The sequence below is a fragment of the Oncorhynchus tshawytscha genome, linkage group LG22, assembly GCF_018296145.1.
Source record: "Oncorhynchus tshawytscha isolate Ot180627B linkage group LG22, Otsh_v2.0, whole genome shotgun sequence".
Taxonomy (NCBI): Eukaryota; Metazoa; Chordata; class Actinopteri; order Salmoniformes; family Salmonidae; genus Oncorhynchus; species Oncorhynchus tshawytscha.
The window spans coordinates 22,804,457-22,822,510 of record NC_056450.1 but is presented as its reverse complement, the minus strand read 5'-3'; the positions used below and the strand labels follow the sequence as shown (position 1 = coordinate 22,822,510).

At 43.0% G+C, this 18,054-nt stretch overlaps 1 protein-coding gene across 1 annotated transcript in view; it reads right to left on the bottom strand.

Annotated features, from left to right (window-relative positions):
* LOC112221550 (helicase ARIP4) overlaps positions 1–16,426 on the bottom strand; it is a 75,658-nt gene extending 59,232 nt beyond the window's left edge. The window contains exons 1-2 of the mRNA XM_042303943.1: positions 16,219–16,426; positions 1,983–2,168 (exon numbers count right to left, since the gene is read on the bottom strand). Of these exons, the coding sequence (XP_042159877.1) occupies positions 1,983–2,112 (130 nt within the window). The 5' untranslated portion in view covers positions 2,113–2,168; positions 16,219–16,426. The remainder of the gene's footprint in view (positions 1–1,982; positions 2,169–16,218) is intronic.
* Positions 16,427–18,054: the final 1,628 nt, after the last annotated feature.

Genomic DNA, 18,054 nt, shown 5'->3' with positions numbered 1-18,054 from the left:
GTGCGAAAAGTGCAAATCAATCCCAGAACAACAGCGAAGGACCTTGTGAAGATGCTTGTGGAAATGGGTACAAAAGTATCTATATCCACAGTAAAACGAGTCCTATATAGACATAACCTGAAAGGCCGCTCAGCAAGGACGAAGCCACTGCTCCAATACCGCCATAAAAAAGCCAGACTACAGTTTGCAACTGCACATGGGGACAAAGATTGTACTTTTTGGAGAAATGTCCTCTTGTCTGATGAAACAAAAATAGAACTGTTTGGCCATAATGACCATCATTATGTTTGGAGGAAAAAGGGGGAGGCTTGCAAGCCAAAGAACACCATCCCACCCGTGACGCACAGGGTGGCAGCTTCATGTTGTGGGGGTGCTTTGCTGCAGGAGGGACTGGTGCACTTCACAAAACAGATGGCATCACGAGGTAGGAAAATTATGTGGATATATTGAAGCAACATCTCAAGACATCAGTCAGGAAGTTAAAGCTTGGTCGCAAATGGGTCTTCCAAAGGGACAATGACCCCAAGCATACTTCCAAAGTTGTGGCAAAATGGCTTAAGGACAACAAAGTCAAGGTATTGGAGTGGCCATCACAAAGCCCTGACCTCAATCCCATAGAAAATGTGTGAGCAGAACTGAAAAAGCGTGTGCGAGCAAGGAGGCCTACAAACCTGACTCAGTTACACCAGCTCTGTCAGGAGGAATTGGCCAAAATTAACCCAACTTATTGTGGGAAGCTTGTGGAAGGCTACCTGAAATGTTTGACACAAGTAAAACAATTTAAAAGCAATGCTACCAAATACTAATTGAGTGTATGTAAACTTCTGACCCACTGGGAACATGATGAAATAAATAAAAGCTGAAATGAATAATTCTCTACTATTATTCTGACATTTCACATTCTTAACATAAAGTGGTGATCCTAACTGACCTAAAAAAGGGAATTGTTACTAGGATTAAACGTAGGGAATTGTGAAAAACTGAGTTAAGTGTTTGTAAACGTCTAATTTCAACTGTATACGTGTTCGTGTATGTGACTTGTGTATGTGACTTGTGTATGTGACTTGTGTATGTGACTTGTGTGTCGGCGTGTGTGTGACTTGTGTATGTGACTTGTGTGTCGGCGTGTGTGTGTGTGAGGAAAAAGTTGGTAGGAGTGTGATCGAATGCGTAAGGTCTGACACTGAGTAGAGTCAACGTACACTAGCCTACATGTCAAGGGACAATCCATTTTCCTGACTGTGAACCAAATATTTCTATTAGAAAACATGACAAAAAGAACAGAGAAAACAGATTCAGGCTCAAACTATTATTCATTCCCACAACAAAATCTAACTGATGCCTAACAATGTAGCTGCGCGCATGTGTGCTGCAAGGATGCAGTGGCGCTATGGGGCTGAACGAGGCATAGCTGCACCGACCAAGAGAATGGGAGGGGTAGAGGGCAGTCTTTCATAACGCTCTTGTGTAACATACCCAGAAACGGCTGTGTGAATGTCACCACAACCCAGCGAGCAGCGCCGAGGCTGGGAGAGGTAAATAACATACCCCTTTACCTCATTCTCTTCATATTCCCTTCCCCTCATCCTACTCAACCATCTTTTTTTTCTTCCACGTTCAACAGCCGACCTCTCTTGAAGAGGAACAGAGTTTAGACAGGATTCATCGATGCTACCAAAGACTACCCTGAATAAACTGTGCAAATGCTGTTAGACAATCAGAAAGGGGAACCAACACAACTGAGGAGAGAAGACTGTATTAAAACAACTTGTCAAAATCAGTTAAATATCACTCATGTTTACCTGCAACTCCTCAATTACAGATCATTTCCCTCCCATAAAAACCTGTTGTATAAGCATCACAGTTAACCCTGTCCATGCTGGACATAATACCATGAAACTGTCATATTAACTCTAGTGATAGCATTTCTTTAGACAACATTAATCTCTGTGTGTGTCGGTCTTATTTCAGTTTCCACCTACCAGGGAAGTCTTCATCATCTCCGTTGTTCTCATCCTTCTCCACCTCCTCTTCTTCCAGCTCATCCTCCTCTTCCTCACTGTTGAGGAGGTGGGGCTCCATGTCTCTTCCTGAGATCCCCTTGTCAGACATGGTGTCCTTCTGTCACCCGGAGGCATTACCTAGGCATCCTCACACACACAGGCCACCTGCAACACACACTTCTTATTTGAACACTGCTTTGACATAAAATGTAGCCTATACAGTTGTTTGTTCTGTCATACAGTATAAATAAAAATAACTATTGAATGAATGAACACACTACTGTTAACCTTACAGAGGGATAACTGAAAACACACTTGCTCAAAGCCCTGTACAACACTCATACAACATGGACTTCATCTTCACACATGCCAATGTCAACAACCACACCTTCCCATCCTTAATGTTTCCAAGACAGTGTGGTTCCAAACTGTGGGGCGCATCCCCTAGAGGCATTATTTATTGGATTATTTCACCTTTATTTAACCAGGTAGTCCAGTTGAGAACAAGTTCTCATTTAAAACTGCGACCTGGCCATGATAAAGCAAAGCAGTGCGACACAAACAGAAGAGTTACACATGGAATAAACAAACGTACAGTCAATAACACAATAGAAAAGTCTATATAGAGTGTGCGCAAATGTAGTAAGATTAGTGAGGTAAGGCAATAAAATAGGTCATAATGGCGAAATAATTACAATGAGCAATTAAACACTGGAGTGATAGATGTGCAGAAGATGAATGTGCAAGTAGAGATACTGGGATGATCTCCAATGATGGAAGGGGGCCCAAGTGAAAAGTTTGGGAACCACTGATGTAGAGCACACACACACACACACACACACACACACACACAGGTCCTCAACGCCAAGGCCGTGTTCTGCCACACTGCTCCTCTCCCCACACTGCCCCCTCAGCAGTGTGAGTCCCGGCAAGCCAGGATGGTGTTGGGGTGCTGCTGAATATTGCTTTATTAGGCTGTTGATTAACTTTGTGAGTTTATGGACATGTGTACCTAGCCTATATGTTATTGTTCGAGTAAAAAGGAGCTTTATTCTACATTATAGCCTATTCAGCAATAAGGAAGGAGGCATTCAAGATTGAGAACAATTCTGTAGTCATGAGACTCTCTTCACCTACCTAGCTTAGCCTTATGTTATGGAATATGCCGTCTTGGGCTACCTCTTAGTTGGCAGGGTTACCTCAATAAGAACACAAATAAAGTATTAAAAAGTATGTCCTCACAACATAGCTTGACATTAAGGCTTGTTCGGGGCAAGTAAAAAGAATAATAGATAACTACAACGACTATAGATTTTACAACAAAAAGAAATCACAATATCAAACAATTACTCCGGTCAGAATTGGATCGGGCAGTGCATGCTTGACACGGAGTAAATTGCCTACATTTCTATTTGCTATAGTCTACATCAACACATTATATATTTACACAAAGCAAGAGAACAATGTAGTCACCAAAGCAGGACAAAATATCTGGTCAGAAAATGTTTCTTTTTTTTTCTCTCTAAAGTGTCAGATGATCTGGGTCAATAGTCAGTCTATTTTTATAGCAGACACGCCAGTGTCTTGTTGTAGGACCCCAAATGTTCTATTTTCTCTCCATTTGACATGAATATGACTTGGTCTATTAAGTCACTCTTTCAGGTTAATGGGTGCTAGATAGCCGCGCTACTTTAAGCTCGCAGAAAGTGAAGATGGGAGGCCTAAGGTAATAATCAAAGATAGATATACATACAAATCAAATAAGAACTTTGAACAATGTGTCGCCCACCAGAAATTATGCATGCGAGGCCCCCCCCCCCCCAAAAGATCCCTTCTTGCCGTGGCGAACCACGAGTATTTTTAAACTAGTCTAATAGTGTTTGTCGTCCTACAGTCGCAGCTTTTAAATAGGAATAATTATGAAACTATATGCTATTCTCATTCACAGATTTATTTGGAACAACAAATATTTTAGGCCACGAGATGTGAAATTGAGCAAACAATACCAAGATGGAAAAATCTAGAGGGGTCAAAAAAATAAATAAACAAAACATACTTAGGCAAGAGCTGAGGAAAGCTTATGAAATAAATGCGTTGTTGGCCTACAACCAATCACAAGATGCACACAGACACACAGAGCCTGACAATAGCCTAGGCTACTGTTTTGTGCAACACTCAAACAGAGGCTATTCAAAAATATTTGGCTCCACTAAATACAGTGCCTTAGGAAAGTACCCCTCGACTTGCACACATTTGTTACTTTACAGCGTTATTCTAAAATAGATTAAATACAACCAATTAAATCAGCAATCTACACACAATACCCTATAATAGAGGTCGACCGATTAATCGGAATGGTCGATTAATTAGGGTCGATTTCAAGGTGTTCATAACAATCGGAAATTGGTATTTCTGGACACCGATTTTGCCCCCCCCAATTTTTTTTTTACACCTTTAAATCTTTATTTAACTAGGCAAGTCGGTTAAGAACACATTCTTATTTTCAATGACAGCCTAGGAACTGTGGGTTAACTGACTTGTTCAGGGGCAGAACGGCAGATTTTCACCTTGTCAACTAGGGGGATCCAATCTTACAGTTAACTAGTCCAATAACGACCTGCCTCTCTCTCGTTGCACTCCACAAGGAGACTGCCTGTTACGCGAATCCAGTAAGCCAAGGTAAGTTGCTAGCTAGCATTAAACTTATCTTATAAAAAACAATCAATCATAATCACTTGTTAACTACACATGGTTGATGATATTACTAGATATTATCTAGCGTGTCATGCGTTGCGTATAATCTGACTGAGCATACAAACATACACGTATCTAAGTATATGACTGAGCGGTGGTAGGCAGAAGCAGGCGCGTAAACATTAATTCAAACAGCACTTTCGTGCGTTTTGCCAGCAGCTCTTCGTTGTGCGTCAAGTATTGCGCTGTTTATGACTTCAAGCTTATCAACTCCCGAGATGAGGTTGGTGTAACCGAAGTGATATGGCTGGCTAGTTAGCGTGCGCTAATAGCATTTCAAACGTCACTCGCTCGCTCTGAGCCTTGGAGTGGTTGTTTCCCTTGCTCTGCATGGGTAATGCTGCTTCGAGGGTGGCTGTCGTCGTTGTTGTGTTCCTGGTTTGAGCCCAGGGAGGAGCGAGGAGAGGGACGGAAGCTATACTGTTACACTGGCAATGCTAAAGTGCCAATAAGAACATCCATTAGTCAAAGGTTAATGAAATACAAATGGTATAGAGGGAAATAGTCCTATAATTCCTATAATAACCACAACCTAAAACTTCTTACCTGGGAATATTGAAGACTCATGTTAAAAGGAACCACCAGCTTTCATATGTTCTCATGTTCTGAGCAAGGAACTTAAACGTTAGCTTTCTTACATGGCAAATATTGCACTTTCTCCAACACTTTGCTTTTGCATTATTTAAACCAAATTGAACATGTTTCATTATTTATTTGAGGCTAAATTGATTTTATTGATGTATTATATTAAGTTAAAATAAGTGTTCATTCAGTATTGTTGTAATTGTCATTAATACAAATAAAACACATTTTACATTTTTATTTATTTTAAATTGGACGATTAAATCGGGATCGGCTTTTTTGGTCCGCCAATAAATCGGCAGCGGCACTGAAAAAAATCATAATCGGTCGACCTCTACCCTATAATGCCAAAGCGATGTATAAAAAAAATAAAAAAAACAGAAATACCTTATTGACATAAGCATTCAGACCCTTTGCAATGAGACTCGAAATTGAGCTCAGGTGCATCTTGGTTACCATTAATCATCCTTCCCACAACCTCATTGGAGTCAACCTGTGGTAAATTCAATTGATTGGAAATGATTTGGAAAGGCACACCTGTCTATATAAGGTCCCACAGTTGTCAGTGCATGTCAGAGCAAAAACCAAGCAATGAGGTTGAAGGAATTGTCTGAGCTCCAAGACAGGAACGTGTCGAGGAATGGTAGCAAAACAATCCTGCAGCATTGAAGGTCCCCAAGAACACAGTGGCCTCAATCATTGTTAAATGGAAGAAGTTTGGAACCACTAAGACTCTTCCTCGAGCTGGCCGCCCGGCCAAACTGAGCAATCAGGGGGAGAAGGGCCTTCGTCAGGGAGGTAACCAAGAACCCAACGGTCACTCTGACAGAGTTCCTCTGTGGAGATGGGAGAACCTTCCAGAAGGACAACCATCTCTGCAGCACTCCACCAATCAAGCATCTATGGTAGAGTGGCCAGAAGGGAAAAAAAACACATGACAGCCCGCTTGGAGTTTGCCAAAAGGCACCTAAAGTCTCCCAGACCATGAGAAACATCTCTGGAGAGACCTGAAAATAGCTGTGCAGCAACTCTCCCCATCCAACCTGACAGAGCTTGAGTGGATCTGCAAAGAAGAATGGGAGAAACTCCCCAAATGACAGACAATTGATTTGAGCTACGCGCTTCAGCACTCGGCAGTCCCGTTCTGTTGTTGACTAGGGCAGCTCTAGCAGGGCAGAAATCTGACGAATTGACTTGTTGGAAAGGTGGCATCCTATGACGGTGCCACGTTGAAAGTCACTGAGGTCTTCAGTAAGGCCATTCTACTGCTGATATTTGTCTATGGATATTGCATGGTTGTGTGCTCTATTTTATTCACCTTTCAGCAACGGGTGTGGCTGAAATAGCCAAATACACTAATTTGAAGGGGTGTCCACATACTTATATATACACAGTATATTTTGTCAATGTCATGATTCCTCTTGTTCATCAAGAAAGGAGTGACTTCAGCTTTCAGTAAAATATTTATATACACTGCTCAAAAAAATAAAGGGAACACTAAAATAACACATCCTAGATCTGAATGAATGAAATATTATTATTAAATACTTTTTTCTTTACATAGTTTAATGTGCTGACAACAAAATCACACAAAAATGATCAATGGAAATCAAATGTATCAACACATGGAGGTCTGGATTTGGAGTCACACTCCAAATTAAAGTGGAAAACCACACTACAGGCTGATGCAACTTTGATGTAATGTCCTTAAATCAAGTCAAAATGAGGCTCAGTAGTGTGTGTGGCCTCCACGTGTCTGTATGACCTCCCCCCAACGCCTGGGCATGCTCCTGATGAGGTGGCCGATGGTCTCCTGAGGGATCTCCTCCCAGACCTGGACTAAAGCATCCGCCAACTCCTGGACAGTCAGTGGTGCAACGTGGCGTTGGTGGATGGAGCGAGACATGATGTCCCAGATGTGCTCAATTGGATTCAGGTCTGGGGAACGGGCGGGCCAGTCCATAGCATCAACGCCTTCCTCTTGCAGGAACTGCTGACACACTCCAGCCACATGAGGTCTAGCATTGTCTTGCATTAGGAGGAACCCAGGGCCAACCGCACCAGCATATGGTCTCACAAGGGGTCTGAGGATCTCAGGCCCCTTGTGGATCTCTGGCGAGCACATGGAGGGCTGTGCGGCCCCCCAAAGAAATGCCACCCCACACCGTGACTGACCCACCGCCAAACCGGTCATGCTGGAGGATGTTGCAGGCAGCAGAACGTTCTCCACGGTGTCTCCAGACTGTCACATGTGCTCAGTGTGACCCTGCTTTCATCTGTGAAGAGCACAGGGCGCCAGTGGCAAACAGGCCATGTGTAGCAAATGTGATTTATAGCATTTTAATTATCAGGATATTTTCTACCTGCAGGCTGCAATGTTATTATTTGTTGGCTTTATGTAGGCTACTTTTACATAGTTGGCAACCGTAGTTACTTTTTAGGTTTGTAAAATTTTCATTTAGATAGAATTTTGATGAACCACATTACAATGACTGAGCTATGAAGACAAATTAAATGAAACATTCATGAAAATGTGAATCTGAAAATCATAACTGGCATGCAGATTGGTAGAAATGGTAAGATAAATTGGCATTCCACATGAGAAATGTTGCAGACTCCTCGTGTTGCCTTTTAACTTCAGGAGAGTTGGGTCCGGTTAAGTTAAGTTATCTAGATCTCTGGCACCCTGGAGGCATCAAACTGTAAGCTTAAAGCCTCAGACAAGCTCAATGCATCTAGTTGATTTTATTAAAACACATAGGGTGTGTCTATATATGGAAAAATACACGTTTAAACATGTTGAGCCATCGATTGGTCGAAAGAGCAGGTGACTTTTGGTCGACAGTTATTTTTTTTGTCGGGGACAACCCTACTTTACATATACTAGATAATATATGCATGAAATTAGTTTTGATTTAGAATGGACCATTAACATGCACCCGTCTCAAAACAGGGGCAGCAGAAAACAAAACATGCCATCTTCTCACTTAAATGGCGAATGGAGGACGCATTTTGCGGTGGTTTATTTTCGTTGCCAGGTAGGCTATACTCCTGTTGTAAATTTAAGGAATGTGATTAATATTAGGAAAGTTAAGAGAATAAATAGTAGGCCTAGCCTATAGAAAGCTGATGGGATCCTCCTCTATATGCATAGCCTATAGAAATGTTGCGCAACATGAGCTCATGGGCTCTCATTAAGTGTTTAATTAGATATTCGATTACATTTGCATTTGATGTCAGAGTGAGAGGGACAATAGAGTGCTGAGTACCAGGCAGTTAGCAACTTCGCTAGGCTACTAATGACCAGCAGCAGCAGAGCTTGGAGAAGCCTAATTACCATGACTAAGCAGTCATGTGGAATTTGACTGTCATTATGACTCGTGACCGCTGGTGTGGCAGTAATACGGTCACCGTAACAGCCCGAGTAACAACAAAATGTGGAATAAGTCGAGGGGTATGAATACCTTCTGAAGGCGTTGTATGCAGAGTGTACAAAACACTAAAGAGTGTGAAAACCCAACAGCGTTGCAGTTCTTGATTCAGACCGGTGCGCCTGGCACCTACTACCATGCCCTGTTCAAAGGCACTTCAATCTTTTGTCTTGCACATTCACCCTTTGAATGGCACACAAACACAATCCATGTCTCAACTGTCTCAAGGCTTAAAAATCCTTTCACCCATCTCCTCCGTATCACAAGTTAACTGCAGGTATATTTACTTAAAAAGTAGCTACAAATATAACAATTTATTGAAAAACTTCCAACGAGCGAAGGGTCACTGGAGTCAAGGGACACAATAGACCAGAGATATTCAACTCTTAAGGCGTCAGCATGCTTTAGTTCGGCAAGGTGAACAGAATGAGTGTGCTCACATACTCCCTTAAAAAAGAAGAAAAAAAGCAGCAATAGTTCTGTTTGTCCATTTTGAGACGCCAAAGTATACACTTCCTCAAAATAGTCTGAATTAATCTAAGATACCTCAAGCAATCTGTCATTAATTTTGTTGCGCAATTTTTCATCTGACTAGAATGCTCGGTGCAGTATTTCTCAAGTGAAAAAATGTGCCTGAGGACAAGTCGTCTCTCGTTGAATCCCTACTGCTGACCAACTCACTGGCAAGGGGCGTAAGACCCTGGCTAATGACTTCGGCTTGCCGGGAAAAAAAAATACAAAAGTGTGGCCGAACAGCCCCCCCCCTCAAAAAAAACCTAGCCTAAGTCCCAAACTAACAAAAACGTCACTAAATGCTGTCATAATATATACACAAACTGTTCTGAACTATTTCAGGTGGGAAGCATGCGAACGCCTTTACCCTAAAAGGTCCAGAGAATGCTGGTTTTCTGTTCTACCAGAAAGTTCCATTGAAGCCACCTGGTGCCCCTGGTCTAAATCAGTCCCTGATTAGAGGGGAACCTGTGGAACTGGCTTCGAGGTCCAGAGTTGAGTTTGAGGGCAATAGATAGTAGGGCCGGGACAATACCAGTATCGCGATACTCGTTAGTATCATAGCAAGTAAACAAAACACATAGCAGATTTAACTTTTTAGGAAAACAGCCCTAATGTTGGAAACAAACATCTTTATGTTTTCACCCAGAGTCATATGTATTTATTTCCCAAGCTATAGCACACAATCATTCACATACAGCAGGTTAAAGGACCAATGAGTTTGATCTGTTATGCGTTTTCATTTTTGTAATGGAAAGACATGGCAATACTGGTATCATCCCGGCCCTAATAGACAGGTGTGGACAGGAAAAGACATCTAAAAGGGAGTGTTCTGGGATCGCATATCTACGTGAGGGTTAGTGTGCACAGACAGAGTTTCTGCTCAACAATCATCTGCTAACATCAACAACAGTGGTGCTGTAGCCTAGATAAGGACAGACACCCCACCTTCCCTCACCAGACAGACACTGCTTCATATCCAGTGACCCACACAAACCAAAACTGAGATGTGGGAGCACTGCACACACACACACACACACACACACACACAGAGTAAATCAAAGAAAAGATACATTGTTTTTAAGTTGTGAATGGTGAGGTGTTGGAGGATTTAAAAAAAGTCTCCCTTAAAACATTGAAATCAGCAGCCTGATAAGTGTCCGAGGGATAGGCTATTATCAATGATCTTAGCCTCAACATTTTTCAAGCTAATTATTTCAAGAAACAAGCAGCCAACAAGCAAAAACAGAGCTCTCATTTAAACAGCCCCGAAACCCAAAAGGTGCTTTATTGTCACACCACACGTCTCAAGTTGACGGAACATGCAATTGGCATGATGACTGCAGGAATTTCCACCAGAGCTGTTGCTAGATGATTGAAAGTTAACGTTGGAGGCTTATGGTAGAGAAATTGTTTAGAGAATGTGGCAGTACGTCCAACCGGCATCACAACCGCAGACCACCTGTAATCATGCAAGCCAAGGAACTCCACATCCGGCTTCTTCACCTGTGGGATTGTTGAAACCAGCCATCTGGAACCAGGATTAGTCGGACCAGGCAATGTTTTTCCACTCCTCAAATTGTCCAGTGTTGGTGATCGCGTGCCAACTGGAAAAACCTCTTGTTTTTAGCTGATAGGAGTCGAACCCGGTGTGGTCGTCTACTGCAAAAACCCATCCGTGACAAGGACCGGTGAGTTGTGCATTCCGAGATGGCGTTCTGCAAACGAATGTTGTACTCGGCCCCGATGATCATACCATGCTCAGTCACTTAGAATGGGCAAAGTGAGTGACCTAACATTCAAACGAACAGTAACTGAATGCCTAGATGCCCATTTTATATAGCAAGCCACGTGACTCATTGATTTGTTTAACACTTTTTTGGTTACTACATGATTCCGTGTGTTATTTCATAGTTTTGATGTCGTCACTTATTCTACAATGTAGAAAATAGTAAAAGAAAAGAAACCCTACAGCCAATGGTAAGATAACAGGCTGTCGCAGCTGGCTGCAACGGGGAGACCTATGAGGCGGCGCACAATTGGTCCAGCGTCATCCGGGTTAGGGGAGGGTTTGGCTGGCCGGGATGTCCTTGTCCCATCGCACTCTAGCGACTGTGGCAGGCCATGCGCATGCACGCCGACTTCAGTCGCCAGTTGTACGGTGTTTCCTCCGACACATTGGTGCGGCTGGCTTCCGGGTTAAGCGAGCAGTATATAGCATTTACATAAGTATTCAGACCCTTCACTCAGTACTTTGTTGAAGCACCTTTGGCAGCAATTACAGCCTTGAGCCTTCTTTGGTATGACGCTACAAGCTTAACACACCTGTATTTGGGGAATTTCTCCCATTCTCTGCAGATCTTCTCAAGCTCTGTCAGGTTGGATGGAGTGCATCACTGCACAGCTATTTTTAGGTCTCTCCAGAGATGTTTGATCGGGTTCAAGTCCGGCCTCTGGCTGGGCCACTCAAGGACATTGAGACATGTCCCAAAGCCACTCCTGCGTGGTCTTGGCTGTGTGCTTAGGGTTGTTGTCCTGTTGGAAGGGGAACCGTCACCCCAGTGTGAGGTCCTGAGAGGTCTGGAGCAGGTTTTCATCAAGGATCTCTTTACTTTGCTCCGTTCATCTTTCCCTTGATCCTGACTAGTCTCCCAGTCACTGCCGCTGAAAAACATACCCACAGTGTGATGCTGCCACCACGCTTCACCATAGGAATGGTTTTGGCTAGGTGAAGAGCGGTGCCTGGTTTCCTCCAGAAGTGACGCTTGGTATTCAGGCCAAGGAGTTCAACCTTGGTTTCATCAGACCAAAGAATCTTGTTTCTCATGGTCAGAGTCCTTTAGGTGACTTTTGGCAAACTTCAAGCGGGCTGTCATGTGCCTTTTACTGAAGAGTGGCTTCTGTCTGGCCACTCTACCATTAAGGCCTGATTGGTGGAGTGCTGCAGAGATGCTTGTCCTGGAAAGTTTTGGGGCTCCCGAGTGGCGCAGTGGTCTAAGGCACTGCATCTCATGCATGAGGCATCACTGCTGTCCCTGGTACGAATCCAGGCTGCGTCACATCCGGCCGTGATTGGGAGTCCAATAGGGCGGCGAACAATTTTCCCAGCATCATCTGGGTTTGGCCTGGGTAGGCAGTCATTGTAAATAAGAATTTGTTCTTAACTCACTTGACTAGTTGGGATAATATATATAAATATGTATTATCTCCGCAGAGGAACTCTGGAGCTCTGTCAGAGTGACCATTGGGCTCTTGGTCACCTCTCTGACCAAGGCCATTCTCCCTCTATTGCTCAGTTCGGCAGGGCAGCCAGGAAGTCTTGGTGGTTCCAAACTTCCATTTCAGAATGAAGGCCAATGTGTTTTTGGGCACCTTCAATGCTTCGGGAATTTTTGGGAAGAGGCAGCTCTGTGCCTCGACAAAATCCAGTCTCAGAGCTCTACGGACAATTCATTTAACCTCATGGCTTGATTTTTGTGTATGTATAAACTCAGCAAAAAAAAAAACAGCCCTGTCTTTCAAAGATAATCTAAATAACTTCACAGATATTCATTGTAAAGGGTTTAAACACCATTTCCCATGCTTGTTCAATGAACCATAAACAAATAATGAACATGCACCTGTTGAACGGTCGTTAAGACACTAACAGCTTACAGATGGTAGGCAATTAAGGTCACAGTTATGAAAACTTAGGACACTAGAGAGGCCTTTCTACGGACTCTGAATCACACTAAGAGAAAGATACCCAGGGTCCCTGCTCATCTGCGTGAATGTGCCTTAGGCATGCTGCAAGGAGGCATGAGGACTGCAGATGTGGCCAGGGCAATAAATTGCAATGTCCGTACTGTGAGACGCCTAAGACAGCGCTACAGGGAGACAGGACGGACAGCTGATCGACCTCACAGGGGCAGACCACGTGTAACAGCACCTGCACAGGATCGGTACATCCGAACATCACACATGCGCGGCAGGTACAAGTTGGCAACAACAACTGCCCGAGTTACACCAGGAACGCACAATCCCTCCATCAGTGCTCAGACTCACCGCAATAGGCTGAGAGAGGCTGGACTGAGGGCTTGTAGGCCTGTTTTAAGGCAGGTCCTCACCAGACATCACCGGCAACAACATCGCCTGGGCACAAACCCACCGTCACTGGACCAGACAGGACTGGCAAAAAGTACTCTTCACTGACAAGTTGTGGTTTTGTCTTACCAGGGGTGATGGTCAGATTCGCGTTTATCGTTGAAGGAATGAGCGTTATACCGAGGCCTGTCCTCAGAAGCGGGATCAATTTGTCTGGGGCGGTGTGTCACAGCATCATCGGACTAAGCTTGTTGTCAATGCAGGCAATCTCAACGCTGTGCGTTATCCTCCTCCCTCATGGGGTACCATTCCTGCAGGCTCATTCTGACATGACCCTTCAGCATGACAATTCCACCAGCCATACTGCTCGTTTTGGGCGTGATTTCCTGCAAGACAGGAATGTCAGTGTTCTGCCATGGCCAGCAAAGAGCCCGGATCTCAATCCCATTGAGCACGCCTGTGACCTGTTGGATCAGAGGGTGAGGGCTAGGGCCATTCTCCCCAGAAATGTCCAGGAACTTGCAGGTGCCTTGGTGGAAGAGTGGGGTAACATCTCACAGCAATAACTGTCAAATCTGGTGCAGCCCATGAGATGCACTGCGGTACTTAATGCAGCTGGTGGCCGCACCAGATACCGACTGTTACTTTTGATTTGAACCCCCCCTTTGTTCAGGGACACATTATCAGTTTATGTCTCAGTTGTTGAATCTTATGTTCATACAAATATTTACACGTTAAGTTTGCTGCAAATAAACGTAGTTGACAGTGAGAAGACGTTTCTTTTTTTGCTGAGTTTAGATAGACACACATTCTGCTCGCCTTTTGATTTCTACTTAATAGGCTAGTCCTTTTCAGAGCAAAAATAAATAAATGCCCCTCCACTCCGACTAGTACAGTACAGTATGTACAGGCCATGGGTCCATAAATAATGGAGCCAGCTCATCAGAGGCATGCATGCTACATTTCTCTAGACATGTCTTTTTTTTACACCTGTAACAGGGACGTGAGAACATAGCCTGCTGGGTGGGCGAAAGAAAGAAAAGTGCATGAACTTCATGATTAAGAGAAGATGGAGGAGACAGGGACAGAGTTCAAAGTTTGGAGAGTTCAAGGCAGGAGAAGGAAAGAAGAGTGCGGCTCCTCATTTCGGGATGGCCGGGAGCGAGGGAGTGTGTAGGAGACATTTGGGCTGTGTCACGACACCCTCCCTCGCCTGCAGGTCTCCCTCTGTGCCTGTTCGCAGGAACAGAGTGCGCAAGCAAAGGAGTGCCAGTAGCAGCCACCCCCGGACCTTCTGAAAGGAGAAGGCCATTTAAAATGTTCCCGATAGATCAAACCTGGAATCTGTGTGCTGCTCTGAGACACACCTCACTGAGGTGGCTCAGCGACAAGCTCCAGAGAAAAGACAGAGAATAGACACTCTGAGCACAAAGGTGTACTGTGTTGTGTGGTTAAGACTTTTCAGTGTGAGCCAAGGGGATAAGAAGAGACACTAACCACAACATCAATGGAGTGGTTGATTAAAAGTAAACAAATTAACTGCTGTAGAAATAATAAATGTCTGCTCACCATGACAATGGACTCACATGGAACCGATGGCAGATTGAAGACAAATTGGCCAACAAAAATCAACATTACGAGAGCAATCTAAAAAGAACAAGGTGTGACAGCTTAAAAAGACCGTTTCATCTTCCCCAAGTGCTCACAGAACAGTTCATGTTGGGTTTGGGACTGGGTAGAGTTCATTGGATACATTATGTAAAGGGGAATTAAGCAAATGTCTTTCAATTCCCTTCAACAAAAGAACCAGTAGTTAATCCAAGTGACCAGGGCAAAGAGCCCAATCCCTCAGCACAACATACTGTACCTTAGACACCTTTAGATATTTTTAAAGATGACAAAGTGGAATCTGTGGCAAGTCACAATTCTTATTCCCCAAAAATAAATGGTACAAATCTTGCAGAGGCAGATATGACTACATATAAAAAAAGATTTACAGAAGATAAGAACATGCATGATTTTAGTTGTCACACCAACAAAAAAAAAAACCAAAACCAAAGATTGAACTAGCTGACTATGGTGAATTCAGCTCCAACTACATCTACTGTATTTGCCCAAGGTCAATACTTTTTTTTAAATGTAAACATTATGAAACGCTTACGCCTACCTTGTACTTATGCTTGCAATCTGTAGTTGCATAGCTTTGTTTGCTGAAATCCACAATTTTTAATAACACATCAAATACAACCAACTTTCCTCATTGTTACCGCAACTCAGCGTGAATGCGCATGTGCCAATTCAATCTCAACAAGGAAAGAGTTGGTAGTATTTGATTAAATATTTAATTTAAAAGTTTGGATTTCAGCAAATAAAGAAAGGCAGACAACTAGAGAGGGCAAATGTACAAGGCAAGCGTTCCTTAAATTTTACATTTTTGGAAGTGTACCTGGAGCTGAATTCCACAAAGCCTGGTCAACTCCGTTGATGAAGTTAATCAGAAACGTCCTTCATTATGGAGTTGAGTTTAGTCAGCTAAGGTTGACGTAGGTATACATTTCAGTCAACACTTCAGCAAGCAATGCCACTGAAGTGAATTATTATTTGACTGTTGTAGATAGAATGACAACAATGAAACATATTCAATTTCCACTGCTTTGCTTTAAGGCTTATGAAAAAGCACACGTTTCATAACATGCACTCACTGCAATGACAATGCAGTCTGAGCACCGATGATGTGCACTACGCTCCCATTGTCCACAGTTGACACACTGGGCAGACGAAACACGACAAATGTTTTAACAATGACATCTCCCACAATTACATTTGGCATGCAAACGAAAAAGTACCCTTACCTTTCGCATTCGCTACGTGAAATTTCTTGAATAATTTGCATTAAATGGTCAATTAATTTGCATTCAATTGTCAATACATTTTCTGTTACATACAGGTTGAGATTTCTTTCATCAGTTTCTTGAGGAGCAACGACGCTGTCGTTCCCCTCCAGGAATACAAAATCGAATTCGAGAGTTCCGGAAACGCACAGCCAAAATCTTAAGAAATTCGGCGAAAATGGGGATCAAATTGATTGAGACACAGGATCAGTTTGCGTAATACATTAATATGCATAAAGTTAAATACGCCGCAAACTAATTATTATGTTGATTCACATATTTTTTTTGCTACACATTGAGCTCAACTGCAATTTAGACAGACAATTAATATCCAATTGCTATACCACCAAAATAAATAAATATGTTAAATGAAGCCTGAATTTCAAAACCATAAAATGAACCCATTTTAGATTGTTGTCCAATTTCTATGGGTTTTCAATTAATGACATGGAAGCTTTTCCAAGTCTACATTTTCTCTCTTCTTACACAGTAACCTAACACATTGATTTCTGAGTTAATTGATAGATGGAATGGTACTTAACAGAGTATTTTGCCATATATTTCACGCAGCATCTGTAGTAGGCTAGTAGTCTACTGGATTATCTTCAGAAAGCAGTTTGCATCACCTCTAAATTCTCTCATTCTCGCGGTGCCCCCTACTGCCCAACTATGTTAAACGCGCCTTGATTTAGTTATGAACCCGCTTTTCACGCACTTCTGGTTCGTCGCAGGGTTTTTCTTCTTTGTCAATGTCACGTGTGACATTATACATATTAACATAACATCGTTAGAGAAAAAACAAACACAGAGTTAAGATGTTCATCTCTCGGCAGGTAGCCTAGAGGTTAGAGAGGCGAGCCAGGAACCGGAGGGTTGACAGATTGAATCCCAGGTTAGATGGGAAGAATCTGGTGGGAAGTGTGCTGGCAACTGGAGGATTGCTGGTGTCAGATTCTAGATGCCATCGCCTGTTGTTGTGCCCTTGAGCAAGGCACTTAACCCACCCACAACAACTCCCCGTGGCAGCCCCCCACACCTCTCCAAAAAAAAAACAGTATATGTAGGCCCGTGTGTCTTTCGGAGGGGTTGGGTTAAAACCAGAAGGCATATTTCAGTTGGACCTTGTGGGCAATTGAACAAAAAAGTTATCTTAATCTTAAAAAATATAAATAGGCCTACTATCGGTAGGCTATAACATGTAACCACAATCTATTGGTCAGTCTATGTCTAAAATACAATTCGTCAGATTTTTTATACCCATTCCCTAATCACAATATGTTTTGTTTTGTATTGCCATTGTGATTGGTCCTTGAACCCATGGGAGGCCATTTAGAAATCTATAAAACCCTCCTTCAATGTTAGGTAGAAAGAAGATGTCCGACCATTGTTTTCAACATAATATACTCATGTTCGTATATACCTATTCCTGGACCATCTATATTAGTTTTGCATCCGGTGTACACGGCCAACTCCACATACACACTAGCGCTTATGCAGCGTTAAAACAACTTGGAACTCAGTAAAATACGAGGTCAAATCATGATGTCAGTGGTCTTCAGGTTGGAAAGTCAGAGCTCTAGAAAGAGGCCCGAGTTCCCAAGTTGGAATTCCGATTTGGATGACCATCCAAATCGATTTTTCCCAGTTGGACCTAGTTTTTTTTAGAGTCCCCTGTCGTTTTGAACGCACTGAATTCGGAAGTCAAACATTTCCCTGTTTTGAACGCGGCATCAGCAGCAACAAAATCATGCAATAACATGGCAGACGCTGGATGAATATGAAATGTTAATATCTTTA